This window comes from Echeneis naucrates, chromosome 9 (assembly GCF_900963305.1).
Source record: "Echeneis naucrates chromosome 9, fEcheNa1.1, whole genome shotgun sequence".
NCBI classification, from domain to species: Eukaryota; Metazoa; Chordata; class Actinopteri; order Carangiformes; family Echeneidae; genus Echeneis; species Echeneis naucrates.
Window position 1 is genome coordinate 3,093,408 of NC_042519.1, and position 22,979 is coordinate 3,116,386.

At 39.4% G+C, this 22,979-nt stretch overlaps 2 protein-coding genes across 4 annotated transcripts; both read right to left on the reverse strand.

Moving 5' to 3' along the window:
• Positions 1–392: 392 nt before the first annotated feature.
• On the reverse strand, positions 393–18,297 carry araf (A-Raf proto-oncogene, serine/threonine kinase). Of its 3 annotated transcripts, XR_003841082.1 has the most exons (17): positions 18,274–18,297; positions 16,484–16,706; positions 16,087–16,190; positions 14,921–15,023; positions 14,579–14,733; positions 13,675–13,773; positions 13,413–13,557; positions 12,811–12,835; positions 12,572–12,729; positions 12,270–12,472; positions 11,962–12,138; positions 11,518–11,564; positions 11,100–11,218; positions 10,291–10,422; positions 9,524–9,658; positions 5,929–6,387; positions 393–823 (listed from the first exon to the last, which is right to left on the reverse strand). XR_003841082.1 is itself a non-coding variant. In XM_029510116.1 (16 exons), the coding sequence occupies exons 2-16, from the start codon at positions 16,592–16,594 to the stop codon at positions 6,247–6,249; spliced, it is 1,827 nt and encodes a 608-aa protein (XP_029365976.1). In that variant the 5' UTR covers positions 16,595–16,706; positions 18,274–18,297; the 3' UTR covers positions 1,843–6,246. The 3 variants fall into 3 exon arrangements, 2 of the variants coding, with proteins under 2 accessions (XP_029365976.1, XP_029365975.1); XM_029510116.1 differs by lacking the exon at positions 393–823 and having other exon boundaries at positions 1,843–6,387; positions 12,572–12,702; XM_029510115.1 differs by lacking the exon at positions 393–823 and having other exon boundaries at positions 1,843–6,387.
• Positions 18,298–18,721: 424 nt separating this feature from the next.
• imp4 (IMP U3 small nucleolar ribonucleoprotein 4) lies at positions 18,722–22,720 on the reverse strand. Its single transcript, XM_029510959.1, has 9 exons — positions 22,661–22,720; positions 21,621–21,729; positions 21,455–21,538; positions 21,246–21,355; positions 20,505–20,637; positions 20,065–20,219; positions 19,879–19,973; positions 19,725–19,798; positions 18,722–18,987 (listed from the first exon to the last, which is right to left on the reverse strand). Exons 1-9 carry the CDS (start codon positions 22,661–22,663, stop codon positions 18,875–18,877), a joined length of 876 nt encoding a protein of 291 aa, XP_029366819.1. The 5' UTR covers positions 22,664–22,720; the 3' UTR covers positions 18,722–18,874.
• Between the last annotated feature and the right edge of the window lie 259 nt (positions 22,721–22,979).

A 22,979-nucleotide genomic window follows, 5' to 3' on the forward strand; every position in this document is an offset into this window, starting at 1 on the left:
GAAAGGCCTAGGTTTTGTGTGAAAACATTACAAATCACAGCAACGTTCTTCCATAAACTTCTAAAAAGCAACTTTTATTAATCCTGTTATATCTCACTAATGCTTTGTTGTCTATCATGTTGTCAGCTGATCATTTCCTGTCTTTAACTTGCTGTGTTACCACTTCCTCTTTTGGTACTGCTCAACCATTAGTTAGTTCCTCTACACACTGAGGTTTCTCTTCATTTTTCCAGTCAGTGAAAATGTTTTAATTTATTCTTTGGTGTACACATTTAGGACTTTAATAGAAGAAATCAACTTGTCTCAGCAGAAATTGACTTCATGAGACAAACAGAAAAAGCTGAACAAATGTGCAACAGAAGAATTTATTTATTTAAAGAATAAATCCTGCATCAATATTTTAAGACAAAAAAAACTAAAAAAATACTAAGATTTCCTTTACACTTTAAAATAATTTTGTTCTTTTTGAAACCAACACACAAAAATACAATTTTTGTAATTAAACAAATTTAACTATACACAGCAGAATATAGCATTTATTGCAAACTGAACAACCCTGACACCTTAAACTATAAACACAAGTACTGTAATTCACCAACAAATGAAAAAACAAACAAAAAAACAAAAACGCCAAATACTCCAATACAGCTCTCTCACCCACTTCTGTTCTGAAACAAAGAACGGCTGTAGCTGAATTAAGACTGGTTTTCCCCTGTGCTGCCTGTCCTTGTGTGGCTGGAGGCAGGGCAGCATCTTGTATGTGTCATGAGCCATTCAGGTCTGTTATGTCAGGGACTGCCAGTAACTGTGGTGCTTGTTCTGCCTTCGAGACACAAGATGAACAATAATCCAAAATTATTAACTTTGAACCGGAAAATACAGTCAACCATTACAGCAAGTTCCTCTTATGTCATTAATTCACACAAAAACCTGATCTGCTATTATGGTGAAGCATTCCTGTCCTTGCTATTTCTCAAAGGTTTTAGAAAACAGCTTGTTTTTAAAAAGATGGATTTGTTCTATCCAGCAGCCTTCAGTCAGTTAGATATGGCAACTCTTAAATATGACAGGACAAGTTTACCACTCAACAAAACAGCAAGGCAGGTTTACAGTATTTTGAAGTGTTGCAATGAAACTCTTTCGTAGTGAAAACTAGTTTGTAATCAAGGAGTTTAAAGGTGCTATATGTTTGTTTTCTCTGCCAACAAATTTGGTGTGTGGCCAGGGTGTGTGTTGCTGCCCTTAGCTTCAGCTGTTACTGTGAGGTCAGATTAAGCCGCCTGGACAGCGCTACTTCTTTCCAAAGACAGGCCAACCTGGGGCTACTTGGAGAGCATGCTAACTTCAATAGTTACAGAAGTGACAGACATAGAAATGGAAACATTTACGTGTATGTTACTTCCCACCCACAAAGTCAACTCTTGATGAGTTAAGTGTGATGCATAACTTTTAGCATGGTAAATCCACAACCGTTGATGCTAACCACTTGCTATGTAGCAGTAACAGTTACATATCGCACCTTGAAAGAATAGCCATTAAAAATACCCCTGCAGTGAATGGTATCAGAATTCAAAGGTACACTGAAGCAAGACAGTACCGTGTCTTAAAGAACATTCTTGTTGGAGAGTCCGTGGGGACAACATGACTGACCAAGAGTAACCTCTCTCTGAACATTTGCTCTACCCTGAAGAACTTCACTTGTCTGTAGAGACTTCATTACATAAGAGACAGACAGTGGCAAAGTCTTTCCCAACCCTGGTTCAGTAATGCCCACCCAACCCCTGCTGAGAAAAAAAAAAAACAAAAGACAAACAGAACAAAACAAGACCCCGCCCCCCCCTCAAAAAAAAAACAAAAAACAAAACACATCAAAAAACAAAATCACGTCCCCTTAAACATAATCCACCAACGTAACTGGAATGAGGAAGAACATTTAGGGTTCCCAGCCCCTAGTTTGACATCAGTACATTTCAAGGTTTAATGACACATTAAAATCTGTTCCACTTCCTGCTAAGCCACGTCACATCTATTCATCAGAAAACAGACGGGTCTAGAATGTCTTAAAAAAAACAACAAAACAAAAAACAAAAAACAAAAAAAAAAACAGTGACCACAATGGTTCCTTTTAAAGCCATGAAAAAGGTCAGAAACACACGAGAGAGAATTAGAACAAATGTGTTCTCTGCTTGAAAATTCTGAGTTGAGGCTACCTAAAAGAAGAAATTGCTATTTCTTCTCTCAGTATTCATTTTCAGCCAACAATCAAACCAAAACAGGCACTGTTAGCTGTGCAACCGCCTTCAATAACATGAATAAAATGTACTTTCACCACCTTACCAAAAGCTGAGATTCATTACAGTCCAAACTTGACAAAAAATATCCACTGCTAACTACTGTTATGAACAAAAACAACCTCTGGTCCTCCTAGTTGCTGCTCTGGAGCTTTTGATCAGACCACACACTCCTCTGCTGGAGAGACTGTGAGCTTCCACCTTCAGGTCAACAGGAATTAGTAAAGTGCTGAGAAAAAAACAGAATGTATAAAAATCGATCCTGCCCAACAGCACAGGAGTGCGACTGCATCTATTGACTGGACCTTTCCTCAGAGCACCATTCCGCTAACGCTACCTATAGCATGACTGAACAAGCATGGCTTACGTTTGTTTTTAACAATCTTGATGACTTTAGACATGCTATGTTAGAAGCAGATTTGAAGAGACAAAGCAGATGATATTCTGGTGATATTCAACTTGAACAGATGCAGCCTTTCCAACTAGTGTCACAGATTAGTGAAGCTGAGAGTTCGCCACAAAGTCCTGTGTCCATGTGCTCCTCTGATGGTTCCTTGCAGGATTATCTTGTTTTTGCAAGGGATTTTTTTTTTATTATTATTCCTTGTCCAATGATGTATTGTGCTCTTGATGGGAGCCCTCATCAAGGTCCTGGTTGAAGGCTTCTCATGGTCAACCTTAACTCATACTGCAACAGACAATGACCAAAAACCATACAAGGTGTAGGCTCCCCATCATTACTGAGAAAAACTTTCATTCAGCTGTAGCATTTATTTTGACCCTGTTATGGTTTTGTAAGGCAGCTTGTTCAATCATTTTAAACTATTCTACATTCGCATGTATTGGAAAGTTATTGCATCATGAAACAGTAAATGCCTGAGCATTATCCAAAGCGTCAAATTGAAACCGGTACCAAAGAAACCCCAGGAAACAAATGGAACTGAGTCTATTAAACACATTAGCCTGAAGACAAAGGCAACTGGTTACAGACCTAAACCGGAGATACCTCTGATTAACAAACCAAAACACTGTTTTGGTGTGGTGATTCAGTTGAGAGCAGGAAGATGTACGGGGCATTGACAGACAAACTTAGCTATGAAACAGGAATGGGAAACGCAGTGTGCAATACAGAAATATTTGATGCCAGTCACTAAAGTTTCTTCAATCTGTTGTTTGAAATATGACGATGTACATAAAAAAAACAAAAAAAAAAAAAACAAAAACAAAAACCACAACCCCTAAATGCTCAATTCCCCAAGTAACATGTGAACCTGAACAGGAGGACCAGCAGCAAATCCAAATCCATAGTTTGTTTATTCAGGCAAAGTGCTCAGTTTTTTTATGTACTGAAAACTTCATTCCCAGCTCTGGAATCGGCTATTACTGGGTCATAAAATCCTGAAACCATGATGACTATCACACTTTCTTTGTGATTGTCTAGTTGAAACCAAGATTTGCGGCCCTGATTTAACATGCATGGTTTTGGGGACAATATTAGTATTCTGTATCATATCTGCTATTGTAAGGTTAAGAACAGCAGTCACTGCTTCAGGCACACAGTTCAAAATGGTTGTACCAAGTAATCATGATACATCTTGGGAGTGTTCTGGGTACAACATGCTATATCACTGACCTTCTCCTGTCAGGTGTGATGCACCTTGGGAACCAAGGCCTGACACACAAACACAATAAATGCCCTGCACAATTGAGCGTAATGTATGCATGTTGTGTGTCTGTCTATGTAGGAGCATATTGCTATTACACGTCCTCTTCAATCAACACTGCACTACTGACGATCAGGTTTTGGTTGGTCAGTTGCCCAGTCGCTTTCACGACAGCAATGCACAAACATTGTCCCTGACCCCACTTCATCATAAGATCCACAGACTCGTGGGCACTCAGATGATGGTGAGTGTTTTTGTTATATAACATAGGTGACAAGATGATGACAACCATGTCAGTCTGAAAGTAGCAAAGACAACTGGATTGTGTTTTGCTCCAAGTGTGCGAAGAGATGGTTGTATTAACAATGAAGAGAGACATAAGGTTCACCATTTCCCTGATATGTACAACTTCTGGAGAGATGAGAGGCAGTGGGTGGCTTGGAGGTGGGATGAGGAAATGTTTCACTCTGTGGCCATTTGAGACTTAGTGTCTACAAATCATTATTTACACATCTCACAATGCATCCAGTCCAAAGCAAACTGTTAACAAGTTAGTCAATGTTAATACACTTCTTAAATTTAAGTGTGCAGACTTAGATGGATGAAGTATAGTAGTTAATCCATGATGCAGGAGTTGAGAGAATGAAGAGCAAATTTTAAAACTGGATTACAAAGACTAGACAAAGACTGTGCCATGGCAACCGAGTCTAGTCGAAGTGCGTTTGTGTAGAAGAAAATGTACTTAAACTTGAAATGAAGCAGCATTACAACAAACCATTCACATAAACTACGGTTGGTCAATTCCTCATGTGGTTGTTTAGGAAACAACCAATGTGAAAGTCAATTAATCTCTATTCGGAACTCTTGACCATGATGACATTCTGACTTCAAACTAGTGATGAAAATGAATCTTCGAAAACTGTCTTAACTGATTTAAGTTTTTCCTGCACTGGCAAAATGAAAACATATGGTGTATGGTACATTGCAGGACAGCTAAGCTTTTCTATTAATAGCATACTGAGATAAAGGATTGTTCTATTTTTTCATTTGTTCAACTGCTTCTGGTACTCCTTCCCACTCAATTAGGTTTTAAGACTAAACAGAGGATAAATCGTTTCTCTCCTACTGTGGTAAAAGACAAACATGGATTAGATTGATAGGCTATTTTACTACATCCTGTTCATCCTACATGTTAAAAGATCTTTTGGTGTTTGATATTTTTATTTCTAAGTCCACTGCAATGTTGATAGGACTTCTGGTTTGTGAAGTAAAAGAGTGGCGTGTCTGGTTGATGACATCTGTTCATGTAACACATTATTCTTACATGTTGGAAGACAAGGTCTGTTTGATTTACAGAGACCAGAGATCTCTGTTCTCAAGCTTTAACTTGTTCATGCTTCATGGTAAGAAGTTCCTTCTCCTTATGCCGGTTTGTTGGTGTGGTTAGATATATTATATCTCCTTAACCATTGTACTTTAACAATAAAATATTTTCAAATACAGTAAATACTGGAGTTTCCCAATGATTGCAGCAAAATATCCTGTCTTTTACAAAGACTGCTTAACAGACACACAGTGCCATGCACTTTCCTGGCATCTGAAAGAGGCACATGACAACTGAGCAATTGAAATATGTCAGCTCGTCAGGTGACCTGAGCCTCAGCCCAAGCATCCTTGTTGGGCTAAACTCATTAACTCATCTTCACACTGCTCTTTTAAAAAAGTTCAGTTAAAAATATTTTACTACTGCAAATGGGTCGCACAATTTTCAGATCGATATATTATTTTTATATTTTTCTACAAATAACTAAACTTTTCCCCTTGGGTGAAAGTTACCTGATGCAAATCAACTTCTTTCATAAATTAGCTCGGTCGGCCTGATAAGAGACAATTGAACACACCTTTGAATACAGTACATGAGGTGACAAGCAAATCATTGTATAATGGAAAAGAATGGCGTGACAGAAACTGACCAGAAAAGAAGACTCTCAGAAGTTCCTGGGGTCTTGTGCTGCGTTGGACACAGGTTACTTCTTGTAAAATTTAGACAATGACAGCATATCCTGGAGTTAATGATGTCCCTCACTTGTAAAGCACTTTGGATAAAAGTATCTGACAAATGAGTAAATGTTGGTTATTTCAGCAGTTTGTTGATGAGTTTTGTGCTAGATGGTGCAGCTCCAGGCCTCTGCAGGGGCAGACAGTGAGTTGGGTTGTGGTCAGTGGCCTCTCTGAGGAACAGGAATGCTGTGGAAAGGCTTACAGCTTCTCTGCCCGGTGCTTCAGGCAGCTTAGAGGGGCATCAACCTGGTGGTGTGGAACAAGAGGGGGTTCAGGTCCTCAGCGTGAACGGCCCGATGAAGCGACGGCTCTGAACGACTTCGCTCAATTTTTGGCAGCAGGTCTTGTACCTGCTCAATGGCCACCAGGATCTGAAGGAAGGAAACAAGGGGAAAAATTCTAATCTGGGCAAGAAAATACACTCTCATATTATAGATACATAAATATTATGGATAGTAATAGATTTTTTTATATTTATTTATTAATTTGGACTGATACAATATAATTCTTATAAAAGTATATAATATTTAAGATAAAATAAAAATAATTGGTACTGGTGAATCTGTATTTGTGAATTTCTATTCAGCCATCATACACATACCCCCCCCCCCCAAAAAAAAAAAAAATAAAATAAAATAAAATAAAATAAAATAAAAATAAATAAATAAATAAATAAATAAAAATAAAAAAAAACAGGCTGGCTATATTATTCTTTTGTAAAAAGCTTATAATAAAAGGGCTTCAGCCAGGATAAAGAATATGAAAAGGGCTCAGAGTTGCATTGGTATAGAGAAAAAAAATATTAACAAAATCAGGCAAAACAATCAGTCAGGTGTTTTTATTAGGAGCTGACTGGCTGAAACTGCTAAGGTGTTTTATCTTCAGTGTAATTTGGACAGATATGATGAGTTACTGCTGCTGGTAAGCTCCTCTCTGTCAGCTTTAGCAGCTTGCTGAAACCTGATGTTTATCTGCTTTTTGATAGCTCAAAGTCTTCCATACCACTGAATTAATCTCTTCTATCTTGTCAACCATTCCATCTGCTTTATTATGATTTGTGGAAGCTTGTTCAGTTCGGTTTGAATTGCAATCAGAGGTAGACTTTTAACAGCTAAAAAATAGCCGAGGCTACTACTGCTGAGCAATGGCTGCGTGCCTGTGGTGTCAAATCAAATCAAATCAGATTTATTTGTATAGCGCCAAATCATAGCAAAGTTACATCAAGGCACTTTACATATAGAGCAGGTCTAGACCAAACTCTTTATAAATTTATTTAAAGAGACCCAACAGATCCCCAACACCCAAGCACTTGGCAACAGTGGCAAGGAAAAACTTCCTTTAAGAGGCAGAAACCTCGAGCAGACCCAGGCTCAGTCACCATGACACATCGGCTTAGCATGTTGTGTTCTGCACTTTTTTTGCTTGAATGCAATAAAATGATGACAGCACCCTGAATTGAACATCAGCCAGGGACAGATGCTGTAATAAATTTATGTTGACATATTGGAAATGTATGTTAAAATCATATTACCGTTATTGAAACATTTTATTTCATGATATCAAATTATTGTCGAGCCCCATCTACAAGCGAGTTTGTTCATCTTCTACCACTTCTGGAGCCAATCCCAGCTTACACCGGGCGAGGGCAGGGTACACCCTGGACACATTGCCAGTCCATCACAGGGCCAACACACAGAGACAGACAGAGACCAACAACCACTGATACTGATACCAATTAACCTACACTTGCATGTTTTTGGTTGATCGGATGAAACCCACCCAAGTATGGGGAGAAGATGCAAATTGTTCACAGAAAGGCCCTTGGCCCGGGAACCAAACCCACAACCTTCTTACTCTGAGGCAACAGTGCTAGCCACTATGCTACCATGATGACAAGGGCCCCCCCACCCGACAAAAAAAAAAAAAAAGTTTGGCTTTTATTCTCTCTTTTGTGACTAGAACAAAATTTCCACTTGGGGATATACACTCACCGGCCACTTTATTAGGTACACCTGTCCAACTGCTCCTTAACACTTAATTTCTCATCAGCCAATCACATGGCGGCAACTCAGTGCATTTAGGCATGTAGACATGGTCAAGACAATCTCCTGCAGTTCAAACTGAGCATCAGTATGGGGAAGAAAGGTGATTTGAGTGACTTTGAACGTGGCATGGTTGTTGGTGCCAGAAGGGCTGGTCTGAGTATTTCAGAAACTGCTGATCTACTGGGATTTTCACGCACAACCATCTCTAGGGTTTACAGAGAATGGTCCGAAAAAGAAAAAATATCCAGTGAGCGGCAGTTCTGTGGGCGGAAATGCCTTGTTGATGCCAGAGGTCAGAAGAGAATGGCCAGACTGGTTCGAGCTGATAGAAAGGCAACAGTGACTCAAATAACCACCCGTTACAACCAAGGTAGGCAGAAGAGCATCTCTGAACGCACAGTTCGTCGAACTTTGAGGCAGATGGGCTACAGCAGCAGAAGACCACACCGGGTGCCACTCCTTTCAGCTAAGAACAGGAAACTGAGGCTACAATTTGCACAGGCTCATCGAAATTGGACAATAGAAGATTGGAAAAACGTTGCCTGGTCTGATGAGTCTCGATTTCTGCTGCTACATTCGGATGGTAGGGTCAGAATTTGGCGGCAACAACATGAAAGCATGGATCCATCCTGCCTTGTATCAACGGTTCAGGCTGGTGGTGGTGGTGTAATGGTGTGGGGAATATTTTCTTGGCACTCTTTGGGCCCCTTGGTACCAATTGAGCATTGCTGCAACGCCACAGCCTACCTGAGTATTGTTGCTGACCATGTCCATCCCTTTATGACCACAATGTACCCAATTTCTGATGGCTACTTTCAGCAGGATAATGCGCCATGTCATAAAGCTGGAATCATCTCAGACTGGTTTCTTGAACATGACAATGAGTTCACTGTACTCAAATGGCCTCCACAGTCACCAGATCTCAATCCAATAGAGCATCTTTGGGATGTGGTGGAACGGGAGATTCGCATCATGGATGTGCAGCCGACAAATCTGCGGCAACTGTGTGATGCCATCATGTCAATAGGGACCAAACTCTCTGAAGAATGCTTCCAGCACCTTGTTGAATCTATGCCACGAAGAATTGAGGCAGTTCTGAAGGCAAAAGGGGGTCCAACCCATTACTAGCATGGTGTACCTAATAAAGTGGCCGGTAAGTGTATTTTATATATATATATATACTTATATATACTTGGTAAAATTAATTTATTGCCAAGCCCCACTTTCAAGTCTGGATCTTCTGGCTAATGATGATCTGTAAAATGGCTATTTATAATAACGACTAACACATTGAAATTTAAAGCATGAAGTTGTTGAAAGCACTGAAATAAGATGGCTCTTTTAAAGATGTACATTTGTATGTAATTAATCATTAATTAAAGCCCAAAGCAGCAGTGGAGACATTATAGATCAATAAGAAAAACAACAACAGTATCACAAGAGTTACCAATACATCACTTACCTGTGGAAACAGGGGCCTCTCGTCACGTTTGAATTTCAGACAGTCAATGATGAGCCTTTTCATTGACTTGGGTGAGGTACTATACAGCTTACTGAGGTCTGGAGACAAGTACCCACGTCCAACCATAAAGATTATCTGATTTTAAAAACAAAACATAAATAATGATTTGTCAGTGCAGCTCATGTAGTGGAAGAAAATCAGTGTCACTAACCTAAGCACAGAAGAGATGTCTGTTTTATATGACAAGGCTGAACATTGTGAGACAACCACCTTGTATTGCGACCTTTCCATCTATTGTTCAGTGAAACACTTAAGGCAAGAATAAAGTGTTCCAACTATGAACTCTTTTCGTTTCCACATGATCAATCACAATGATTTTTATGCTGTCTTGACTTATTACTGGGTCAAACCCAGACCACTCCTGTACACTGTCTGAATAATTAGCTGTCTAAGAGATAACACATAATCACCCTGGAGAAACAGATGTCCTCACAGCACCTACGCCTGGAGAAAGTGTGTTTGTTCCTATATCTGCTGAACGATGATCTCAGTATTTCATTGATTAATACAATAAAAATTAATGCAGCAACATGTTATCATTCTCTGTAGTATTAAGTTGATGAGAGAGTGTGACTAAGGAGGTGCAAACAAATAGGTGTCGCTCATTCTTAAGTCTCAACTCTTTATCTCACTCATATGTTTGTTTGATATATTCATAGGATTAATCAAATATTCTGCATTAGACTGAAAATGGAGTGTGATCTAACCTGGTCTCGGTTGTTGATATTGGAGTAAGGCAAGGTCCCTGACATCAGCTCAAACAGCACCACTCCATAGCCATATACATCAGACTGGAATGTATATGGGTTGCTGTCTTGCATTCGGATTACCTCAGGAGCCTTTTAAAACAACCCCAACCCCCCCAAAAAAAAGAAGAAGAAAAAAAAACAACACAAAACAACAAAAAAACAAGACATTAAAGATTACTGGTTACACCAAGCAGCATGAATGGTTTGTTGCAGAGACGTCCAGGCTGACAAACTGGAGAGCTTGTTGAGGTCATTTGAATTGAAAAAGTATAGCTTTGTCCCATCCACATTACAAATATAAAAATTAGTACAATTCTAAAAAATATACTTCAATTCTTCAATCAAGGGACTGAGGGTGAGAAAAGAATATGACCAGAAACTGAATTTTGGAGTACAGCACATGCCAGTCAACCCGATGAGGAAAGGAAGATTATTGTCAAATATAAATCACAACAATCAGTCAGGCAGTTTCTTGTACTGAAAGCTGCACTGCATAAATTATTTGAAGCCCTATTGAGAGCAGCTTTTTAAGTTAAAATTGAAAAATAATTTCACTTTTTTAGAGTTATGAAAGTTCTTTCATGTAAATAAAATCGAGTGTGTTTAATCTCTGCTCAACCCCGAGTTAACATTATGAATAGTTTTTCTTTGTAAAGTGAAGCATTAAAATCAGGGTTTGACAAAGAGATGCTATTAAACTGTGGTGAAAAAATAACAGGTGTGTGTGGAAACAAGGTCATCATACATACACCAAACAAGATTCTTACCATCCATAGAATAGATCCACTAGGCTGCTCCACCTGCTGAGAACCACTCCACCGAGACTTCACCGTGGCCAAGCCGAAGTCACCTATCTTCACAGTCCAGCCCTCATGGAGAAAAATGTCTAGCAGCAGGGCTCAGGAAACATTACAGATGGTCTATACATTCATGGTGCAAGCAATCAAATGAGAAATTATGAGAAGAGAGAGCTGTAGAAAGGCAGTTACTAACCCACGTTATTAACACATTCAAAACTTTAAGTCAGCAATTAAAAATGAATATCTGACTGTTGTAATATGACGGTTCCATATTTTTCTGCCTATTTAAATGCTAAATATAATTCAGTGCTTTAATTTCTAACAATTACAGCAGTTAACACTTACACAACAAGTTAAAAGCTTATACTGGGACATAAAAGGATACTGTTTGATTTCAGATCTCTGTGGATTATGTTCTTTGCATGAAGATAACTGAAAGAGAAAACATACAAACCATTGAATTTTGGCAATGCACCAAAAATTTCCTCTTATTGCATTCTGACCAATGTTAAAAACTGAGTGCTACGTTATGAGCTCCCTCACAGGCTCCCCAACAGTATTAACAATATTTATTTTCAGTCTGCCTCCTGCTCCCCAGCTGACACTCAAATCCAAAATGTTTCTTTCAGGAGACTTTAGCACATATTATCTTTGGAAAGTTTAGAATTGATGAACATTACCAAAATTATTTGACTCTCTAAACTAACAACTTATATTGCACTGTCTTTGTGTGTGAGCACGCATATTCCTACACTGGGAACACCTGACGTGTCAACTGCTTCAATTTTGAGTATGTAATGATGTAATGGAATAGATCAGTAGGTCTTACTCCATGCCCTGTGCTGTCTGTCTGGCCACATCAATGCGCCGCATAGTGTCAAACTTGGTCTCTGTAACGTGTAGGTGGCGATACAGGCTGCTGCCTTCACACCACTGTGTGATGATGGCAAAGTTCGGTTTTGTCATGTAGCCCATGAACAATAGGATGTTGACATGACGGGTCTTCCTGCAGAGAACAGAAATAGTAATAGTTGGTTAAACCAAGGTGTACCTTAACTAGTAACAGAAAGCAATGGACAAAGAGGGTGAAGACTTGTGAGATGAAGAAAGACCTTAATAAAAACCACAATTACTGACCTTAAGACCTGCATTTCATTTTTGAAGGCCTGTAACTGCTCAGGTGTTGGTTCAGTAACTTTAAGTATCTTGATGGCCACGTCTCCATGCCACTTTCCCTTGAACACAGTTCCAAAGGAGCCAGCACCTATTCTCTTTTGAATAGTGACTTCTCGAGAGTGGACCTCCCAGTAGTAACTTGAGTCTCTGTAACCCCCTCTGTGCTGGGGGGAAAAAAAAATAAAACAAATATCACATACCCTGAACGTTATGATATGTTTTCTGGACATTATCAAAGAAAATCAGCTTTTTGGGTTACCTACCACTTTCTTTTTGTCGTCAGACGAGGAGGGCTTACGCTCCTTGTGCTCTGAAGGGGACTTTGGTGGTCTCCTACCTGGAGAGCCAAGAGAAGAGGGTGGGCTGGTGGATAGCTTTGATGATGGCTCTGGACCTTCAGAATTGAAAGAGCAGTAAAACACTTAATGAAACAAAATGTGTGAATTCTAACGTAATGACAAATGCTGACATTTCAAGAGGAAAAGAGTAATTAAAACCGCACCTATTGTGTGGAACTTTAATGCTTCCTAAAAGGAGGGGAAACAGAGAAACATGATTATTACAGAAACTTAATAAAAAGATGATGTTGTTTAGAATTGATCTGATTTCAATTGAAGAACAGAAAAATGCTTCTGTTAATGCCAAAAATATGGGGTTGCGTATTGGACAGTAAAAAAGTCCATGCAGTGATCCAATACCATCTGTGCCGCACTAAAACTGTAACCAGCAGAGCAAGCTATGCTGTGCAGCCACAGTAACTGTTTTTTTTTTTTTTTTATAGAAGAGAAGAAGAACTGACCTCTGTTAAAGTACATTAAGACAACATAAATTTTCTCTGCCCTCATGCCTTTGGGTAACTTTGTAATCTTACACAGAATGCCACACTTAAGGATTTGACTTTTCGCTGGCTGGAAACTGCAGAACAGCAACATGGAGTATTTTCAACCTATAATCTTTCCAGCAGTTAAGTTGAATCAAGTACTTTTGGCCAACTAGAGGAGCTGATATATAAAAAGTATTTGAAGTACCACTGATTACCTACAACAGATATACTTGGGTCTTCTTGTAAACGTGCAATAAAATCAAACATGCGTGACCACTGACCTCTATAATGCCTGCACCCAAAGGGCCCACAGTGCTGACCATATGTACATTGGGAGTGGAGGTGGAGCGGTGCCTTTGTAGAGATTGGCCATCTCCACTAGGCATGGGGAAGTGAAAGGCTGAGGTTGGGGACAAGAGGTCCAGCCTGTGTGATAAATTTAAATGGTCAACAATTAGAATTTGAATATCAGTTTCAGTATCACAGACTAAGATTGCATGGTCTTTTTAATTTGAATGTAATTTGTTTAGTGTTGCAGCTTACCCAGCAGGCTCTGGGGTTAAGACAAGGTTGCTCTGGGATGGGGAGTTCTCTGGCAATAGTATCTGTGGGTAATCGTCTGTACAAGGATTAGAATCACACCTGTATAAAACAAAAGACAAAAGTAATGGGATGAGACATAATAAACCAGGAGGGCAGATGAAAGACTTCATGTTGGTGAGGCACTGGTTAAGAGAAATTCATGCTTTGTCCCTGATCTGACAAACACAGTAAGTGAGCAATTCTGTAGCTGATGTTGATATTCTCATTAAAACTGAAGATTTTTTTTTTTAATAACCAAGACAATTTCAATGTGACAAAATTCAAATCTACCAACAGAGACTTTTATTTAATCAATTCATTAACACCCTAGAGGAAAAATTGGCAGAACATTTATATCTAATATAAAAGATGCATATTTAAAAAATTATGAGATGTCAACATACAAGACAAATTTTCAGACAATCATGGTCATCTGTGGATCCCTGTTACAGGATCAGTGCTGAAGTTTTCTCCTGATTTCTAATCGCTCTTAACTGTACTACCTGCAGCACCACTTCTCACTGGGCTAGACAAATGCTTTTGCCCTGTGTGGATATTATATCTCTGTTTTTGGACTGTAAACTGTAAACTTTGGACTGTGGTTGTAAACGTTTGACCTCATTAAATCTACAGTACAGTAACATAAACTCTAGTGAAAATTCTCATTTTTGGAATTCCATATTCTATAGCAGGAGCAGTATTGTTTTATTTTGATCAAATATATATATTAGCAAAATTCAAGAGATATCTTTTCCCTTATATCCAACCTATGTCAGGTGTAGGAGAGCAGTTACTCAGACACTGACAAGTTGGAAAATCACTAAAGACATTTTACTTAGTGATTTGAAATACTTCACCAGCTCACCGTTTGCTCACTGTATCCATGTCCACGCACACCGTAGGGACCTTGCTACTACAATGCTGGTGAAATTTGTAGCCACATGTCTGACATCTGAAGCCATTAAAAAGAAACTTGTGGCAAAAATCACAGTAAGCTAGCTTGAAGAAAGTTTTCCGTACCTGTGGAGACAAAGAATATTCATTTTGACAGCAGCAATGTTTAACATGTTAGTATTCATTTTGACATGTTACAATTTAGCCACAATAATTGTCAATTTTTTTATGCTCATTGCGTTTATTCTCTGTTATTATAGAACAATTGAGCAAGCCATAAAAATAAAAATGCGCATGTTTTGAGGCTACTTACAAAGTTGTGCATTGTAAGGGGAATATCATCCAGGACTTCGACTAAAAGCTCTTCTCCAACCAAAGGAGTAATGTCTGTGTCCCAGTCTGTCAGTCTCTTACGACTGGAGAGATAAAATGACAAACAAGAAAAAGAAATTTGATTGTACTGGCCATTTATTAAAAACCTTACATTTCTAGAGGTTTTTTTTTTTTTTTTATCATTTTTTTCCTCCAGTAAGAGAGGCAAAAACAGACAGCTGTCGGGGGTGGGGAAGCAAGAGTGTAGAGTGCCACCTCAGTATTTTATTGATTAAATGTAAAGCTTGCCAAGCATGTTTAGCTATTTTCTCTGCCCTCACTTGGTGTGGAAAAAATTTAATAAAAATAAGCATTATGTGATGTTGTTGCAGCAGAAGAGCAGTGGGTCAGATTCATGTAAATACATCCCCTCAGTAGGTGTTTGTTAAACGTTGATAAAATATTCTATAACATGTCATTTGGTTTTTTTGGTAAGATATTTGCAAACAGGTCATGCCACCCTTTTTACTGGCTATATTTTAGATTTGTGGTGTGGTCTCCCTTTGTATGTCTTGCACGAACGCATGCATGCACACACACTTTGAATGAACCCTTGCTTTATATTATTTGCCTTTTTCCACACAACAATGTAAAGCACTAATTCACTAATATTGCAGTCTTGTTACCGATGCATCTAAAGACTAAGCTAAACTAAAGTCGCTAGAATTACAAAGAACCAAACCCCAATCTCCAGAATGAAAGAAAGAGTGACCCATTCATTAACCACAATAAACTGCTTTGATGTGGACTTTGACTTTTGGCACATACAGACAGCTTCTCTAGCAGGAGTTACTATAGTCAAAACCTTTAAAGCAAACTTCTAATATGCACCAGGAACACCCTTAGATAACCAAATTTCAAGTATTTTTTTAGTTTTTGTTGAACAGTTTATTCCCATTGAGCATTTTCCCACTTACCCTTATACCATCTATGTAAAAGCATTGGACATGGACTGTTAAACAAAAACTGGGATCACAATTTTTTTCTGTAAGTTTTGACCCATAGTGTGCACACACTATGGGCCGCTACATGTTTAACGTAGGTGATAAGAAGTGTAATCTCTTTATAGGGTGACTGGACTTCCACCAGACAAAAGGACAATCTTACCCTTCTAGAAGGCGAAATACAGCACAGCAGTCTTGGCTTAAGCCTCTCACTTTTAGGGCTTTGTCTAGGCTTTCGTGCACTGTTTGTCCTTGACGAACATTCACCTAGGAACAGGAAACCATATTTGAACAAGTGTGACATTCACACAGATAATATGAAATAACACTAAGTACTAATAAGCAATGACAGCCACATGAAGTTCATTTTGAAACAACATGTGACAACACACAAAGCAGAAATTCAAATATATCTATCATCATTTGCCGAACTGTATGTATATGTTGCCCTTTTAATGTAATAGGTCATGTCCCTACTGTCAAGCTTTCTACCTTTGTGATTAATATATAGCATCCCACTATATCATAAACAAGGGGAAGTGTAAAGCCAGTCAGCTCACCACTGTCCTCTGTTTGTTGGGGAGGTAGACTCGAATGGTACCCCCACCTCGGGGTACATCCTCCGGACTAGTCTCCCCCGAGGAGGAATAGGAGGAAGAGGTGGAGGACATGATGAGAGGCAAGATGAACTGGAGGATGTAGCACTTGCACTGCAACACTGCAGCCTCACCACAGCTTCATGCACAGAGTGGGGTCCAGAAGAGTTAGCTCTTTACTTGGAAACTGTAAAAACATTGATGTATTTTAGCTTGAACAAAATATACCTTGTGCAAATATCATGAAACTGATATTGACAAAAAGAACACAGAAGAAATACAAAAGTCCCATGTTAATGTCCTTTTTTCCACATTTAGTGTTATAATCATAGCATAGACAGGTAGCTGTGCACTTCCTTTGTGTATTTTTTATTGCTTTTCAGTTCCTGCAATTTCTGTTGATATTATCATGCCTAACAGCCACATCACAGGACCTGCAATTGTGCATGTGGCTATGATATAGGACACGACCTAAACAACACAAGCAAAGAGACATACACATCTATCAAAGTCAGAATAGGACATTTCAATGGTCGTTGTCTTTAGCCTTAACATTGTATAACATGTAAATAATATACAAATGCTACATAAAGTACATAAAAATTATTATACTTTAAAAGTAAGCAACAAAGATTAGAGAGGGCTCTTTATTGTAAGGATAATTTGACGAAAGCTATTGAATTATAAAGGGGAAAATGGAATGGGATAAAGGGCAATGCATCTTTGCCCTCAGTTTTAGGAAGAGTTAAAAAAAAACAAACAAAGCATCAACAAGAATGACTCGTCTGGTGGAGAGCAGACATGATGATCGCGTTTAAAATCTTGACTTCATAGCATTACGTTTGGTTTCTTGGTGGACACGATATCCACCACAAAACAGATAAAGTTGCGTTGGGATTCTCTCATAGCTAATAACCTTGATCCCTGAAGAGGAATCCATTTAACGCAGTTTTATGCGTTTTAAATGTTTGCCCATACACCAGCGAATGACACGTAACGTTACCGAGTATTGACGTTACATATGTGTAATTTAGCCGCGTTACTTACAGCGCAAATACCTCAGACAACATCACCTTCCCTAGTCTTATCTTCTAAGCCAGGGGGCAAGAGTTAAATTGATTTTAAATGAAGAAGTGACAGTAAAAGCCGCAAAGCAGCAAACTTGCTAACTACTCGCGTGATGCTAATGCTAGCAGATGTTAGCCAGGATTTGCCTGCTAAACATTATGACATTTGGAATTTGGAGAGGCCACGTTTCTCTTGGGGCGCCACTTTAATAACTTTCGCCGGCTCAACTCAAATCAATTGCTTTCAAAGGTGGCAAGAAGGTGATAAGAACGGTATAATGGCGAAGTAATGCTAGCGATGCAAAGTTAACAAAGCTTTTGCAAACTAGAATGGGCTCGGTTTGACGCTAGCTAGCAAACCAGCTAGCTAGATAAATGCTGACGGGTGCGTGAGAGGAGATTATCCGGCTAACTCAGTTGCTAGCTTCCTTTGAACACTCACTGTGCACCGCTTTGGTGCTAACGTTACTCCTAGCCAGCTAACGTTAGCCAAACTTGGGAGGGGAGGGGGTGCCGCAGCGGCAGTTTACTGGCTACTTTCAGTGTGTTCCCGAGATACACAACCATGAGTTTCTTAACCGACACGCTTTAAAAAGTACTACACGTTTGACGCTATACATGCCATAACAAACAAAACCTCTTCCCACCAGTGTTTCCATGCAGTTTGGACACAAGATACACTCATACCTGTGGCAGCCATCTTGAATTCTCTCAATCTGAAGTGGGATCTGTCAAGAAGTTCGGGGAAAACGGAAAACCTCCGAAGCGCTCCGTGTTCATTGGTTCTCTCCTGCAGCTGCTCATTTGACAGCCGCTCTGAGCTGTGCCGGGGAATTCTGAGCTCAGACCGAAAACCTACCTACTTTAGCGAAATACATTGGAAGCATACTAACGTGCCATTCGCGCACTCGACAATCCATTTGTCATATTTTGTGTTTTTCACATACGGACAAAGGTCCGAGTTCCTTTCTCCAATGCGACCAATTAAAGATAGACAATAACGGTTCTTGGAAACCACTTTTATTAGAAAACAGTTACAATAAGATCAGTATAACATGTTTAAAACCTTTGTTTGACATGTTCACAAAGTTTTATTTTAAAAAAAAAAAAAAAAAAAAAAAAAAAAAAGGTCAATAACGATGGATTTTAACATTGGTTTGTTAATGATATTGATATTAAACAACCGAGAGGAACTTGTATGAATATTTATGAACTTATTCTAACCAAACGTCATTTTTGAATGAATAAACATTTCATCTGTCAGATAAATCTTGGTTCTGCTTTGGTCCTATTGCACACTGAGAAACCTCCTCTTCTTGGCTGTGTGCGTGTAAGCATGGTGACGCCACTCCACATCCGCAGTGCTCTCATTCTCCAGGGTGCCCAGTTTGATCATGTACACTAAACAAAAAAAGGACACTTTAACAATCTACACAGACAAAATGCACTTAAAAAAATATATTTATTTACAGAACTCCTATTTTGCTATTTTGATGCATCCATTGTAGTGTTACACCTGATCTTAGTCTTTCTTTCTTTTATTTTTTAAATAAATACACCCCCCCCCCCCAAAAAAAAGAGGGGGTATATCAATACTGATATATTTGTACTAAGTTTGTATGTGGCGATAACACAGCCCTACACCTTGAATATGCATCATCCAGTAATGCAATCCAGCAGTCAAATATGTGCAAAGCACACTGCACAGTAAAAAAATACTTTTTAATGAGAATACCATGATTTTTGTTGGAGTGAAAAAGTGTGAGATTTTTGATGCCATCCTTTAAGATGCAACATCCTGTCTCAGGCTCATTAACTGTTGCGAAGTTTCTCAGGTTGTAAATAGCCTTCAGACATATAGATCTTTTACATTATTTGCCCTTCCAGACAATGCTCTGTGGTTATACTAGTACCTGAAGTACTTTTTACTAAGTGGAAATTAAGTGAGGACACAGAAAAATTGAAAAGACTCTTCATTCACACTAAATTGTAAGTTGTGCAGCAAAGTGGTAACAAATACATGCAAGAGCCAGCTGACTTTTGTTAATGAGTTCAAGTTCCCAAACTGGTTCTCCCTGGTTTTATTACTTAACTTGATGGATGTAGAAGGTGAAAACTCTCCATCTAACCCTACTTACATTTCATTTCAAACCTGGGTCCTACTTCTGTAAGCTCAATGTTCTTGTGGTCGGTTTTCTTGTAGGTGTGATGTCTGTAATAAAACAAGTTTATTACTGTTCAAGTCATAAGAGATATGTAGGGCATTAACATGAAGGGATTATTGTCACTGACCTGAAAGAGATGAAGTCCTCTTGGTTGGCAAATGTGATTACACGTCTACTATCCTCCTTTGGCACTGGAAAGAGATACTTGAGGATATTCGATACCTGCAGAGCCAGAATTAATTAGCGGTATGCACAAACAAGTGGTGAAAGGAAATATCGACAGCATGTGTCCTGTGCATGGTTGAGCACTTACCCTTTTGCCAAGTTGTGAGGTGAAGTTGTGAAAAATTAGGTGGGGGTACGCCTCAGACATGGTACCTATGTCTGGAACATCATGCCTCATTACCACATTGTAAAGTGTGAAATAAGCCGTGGGTCCAAATGGCAAGTGGCACACCACCAGGCCATCTGTTTATTTGCAGGAAAAAGCAGCAGTCGTTTACTTTCACATACACACTGTTAATATTACAAAATAAACAGGTTTCAAAAACAAGGACAACAGATCGATACAGGGGAAACCAACATATTGTCTTGTATTCTTCTTCCTTGTTGCAAGCAAACATCTACACTACCCTGAAATGCAACCTCATTGCTTACAGTTTGGTCAGAAGTTCAGATGAGTTGTGCTTGTAGTGGTTAAACTGATCATGCCCTCTGTCTATGTTGTGTTTAAATGTAGAAAAGGACACATACCAGGCTGCCCTCTTGTTTCATGCACAATGACGAGGTCTGTAACATTGTTGGCTTTGCAGGCTCGAACAAGCGCAGCAATCTCATGGTTTCCTCTGTTCATGCGCTGAGCTCCAGGGAACATCAGCTTTACCTCCTGTAACAAAGTCAATTCTGTACATTAATGCCACCTGTTACTCTTCATTGATTGGGAAAGAAGTGAAGCCCCACAGTTTTCCCTGAAATGCAGTTCAGGTGAATTCATCTTATGATTTATGAGGAAAATATTTTTTTTCTTTTAATAAATCAAGATTAACTGTTGGTGCCTCACAAATCTTTAAAAACTGAGCCATCAACTAGCCCCTGGTGTGTATGTAGGACTTAAACCATGATGTGATGTTTTAGGAATGTTAGAAATTGTACTCTCTGTGTGTATTACTGCTTGCTCCAGACTAGTTTTACATTCTTTCAAATGGATACATTTTGTTTCTATGAAACATCTAACACCATTTTTAACCATCCATGTCCAACCATGAGGCATGTCATCATGGGGATCTGAATGGAGAGCTGTCTGCAGCTTGAATTTCATTGCCCCACCCAGTGGAACTTCTCAACTACTGCAAATACATTATTTTGTCTTGTCCAGAGTCCATGTGCCCATTAATCACCTTTTCAATACCAATTTTCTGTTATTGGCCACCCTTAAACCTCTCCTTCAGTCTGCTTTCCATACTGGCCAACTGACCATAGAGAAGGTGGCTGTACCTTGGCAAACATTTTGAGTCTGGAACTTGGGTCTCTGGATGTAGTGACCATGACTTTAGGATCTTCAACTCCAGCCCATTTATATTCATCATCCATGTGAGAGCTGACACCTACATTTACAAAACAATTCATAGTGATTAAAAATCAGGGATAAATTGCGGAAATTAAGCTGATTTCTGTTGATAACAGCAAGAAATAATAACACCAGCCTTCTCCTCCTTCATCGTCATATTCCACGAGTTTCTGTAGCTGCAGAGCTTCTCTGCGTATTTCAGTTGGAATTAGGCAATTTTCTGCAGAGAGAAAAAAAACGTTTAAGTAAGGATTTGTGGGGGATAATTCTACTGCGAACAAGGTTTCATGCTCACACCCTACCATCAAGCGCTCCTTTCAACTTCTGTTTTTTCTCCTCTATTGTTCGGAGCCTGTCCTCTTGTGCCTTCCTGTACAGGTACTCCCTCCTCAGTCTCACCTCTCGTCGAAGCTGCAAGTCACATCCAGACCGTTAGACCGAAGTATCTCACCTGCAGCTTCATAATACTATCATGCATTTTTTGCAGGAAAATGTGACCTTGGGTCAGAGACATGCTGGGAACACTGAAAACTGTATTATATTGACAACTTTATTTGCTTCACACCGAACCACACTGAAGTTCTGAGATCATTAGATCAACGTTCTTCAGTCATTGAGGGGTGAGCAGGACAGGAAGAGCAGAGTGGTACAAAAGCAAAGCAAAGCAACGGCAGCTGAATGAATCCAAGACAATTGTTGGTGAACTATCTGGGCCACTTGCGCAACTAAGGCAGAGATGTGGAGGTCATCATGAACAGTCTCTTCCGCTTCAGCTTCTTGAACAACTAGGCGAGCCAGAGAGCCGGGGTGTACTTTGCAAGGTTGGGCAGACCTGGCTTTTATTCCTGAGGAGGCTGGGGAAGCTGGCTTTGTGGTAGTGTGGTGCGGACCCAGACCACTGGTACATTGGCCCCTGAGGTTAGTCTAACTGTTGCTTAGTATGTTTCATTAAGTTGTTTACGTTTTTATGTTTCACTGTGTGTTGTATTGAACAAACAGATGCCTTTGTTCCTGCAGCCTGTATTTCCATGTTTATTAACATTTCAAGACTTGACATTAAATCCGAAACCAGGTTCAGGTTAGGTTAAGAGTCATTAACAACTTGGGAAAAAAATTAATTAGACAACAACCAGTTAACAGGACACAAATCTCATGAACAACACGAACAACACTAACACAACGAGCAATATGAACAAGTTGAACTAGACACCATTAACATCAACAGAGCCCGAGATGAAGCCGCGTTCTTGGCACAAACAGGCACAGCGCGTTCCACACAAATACACAAAAAACACACAGCGACAGCTCGAGTTTCGTCATTTAAAATCAATTTTCAACTCACCATGTTCTTCTGTTTAGCATGCAGCTCACAGTCGAGGATCACTCACATGGGCTGGCTGCATACCAACAACAGCTCCTGTGATTCGCTGACGGGAACAAATCAGAGCGCTCCTTACTGCCCGCCTCGTTTCCACTTCTCGCGTAGCTGCTGTCTTCTGCTGCTGTTTGACGGCCTTTCCGCATTACCGTCCGCTTCAGCGCTACGTGGAAACGACTGCCACATTATGCCTTTGATCTTTTCCTTGTTTCCACCTTCTTGAATGCCCCGGATTAGCAAATTTTTCCTCATGGTGTCATAGATTTTATGAAAAGGCTCAAAC

Bases quoted from the DNA above. Each gene is read 5' to 3' on its own strand.
- araf (XM_029510115.1), bottom strand. From the start codon at position 16,594: ATGTCCTCCACCTCTTCCTCCTATTCCTCCTCGGGGGAGACTAGTCCG. The intron at 13,774-14,578 runs GTGAGCTGGTGA...TGTTTTATACAG, and splicing joins ATGGATACAGTGAGCAAACG to GTGTGATTCTAATCCTTGTA. The intron at 10,423-11,099 runs GTAAGAATCTTG...TTGTTTTAAAAG, and splicing joins GTGGATCTATTCTATGGATG to GCTCCTGAGGTAATCCGAAT.
- imp4 (XM_029510959.1), bottom strand. The intron at 21,356-21,454 runs GCTGGTGTTATT...TTGTAAATGTAG, and splicing joins TGACGATGAAGGAGGAGAAG to GTGTCAGCTCTCACATGGAT. The intron at 19,974-20,064 runs GTAAGTGCTCAA...CTGGCTCTGCAG, and splicing joins CCTCACAACTTGGCAAAAGG to GTATCGAATATCCTCAAGTA.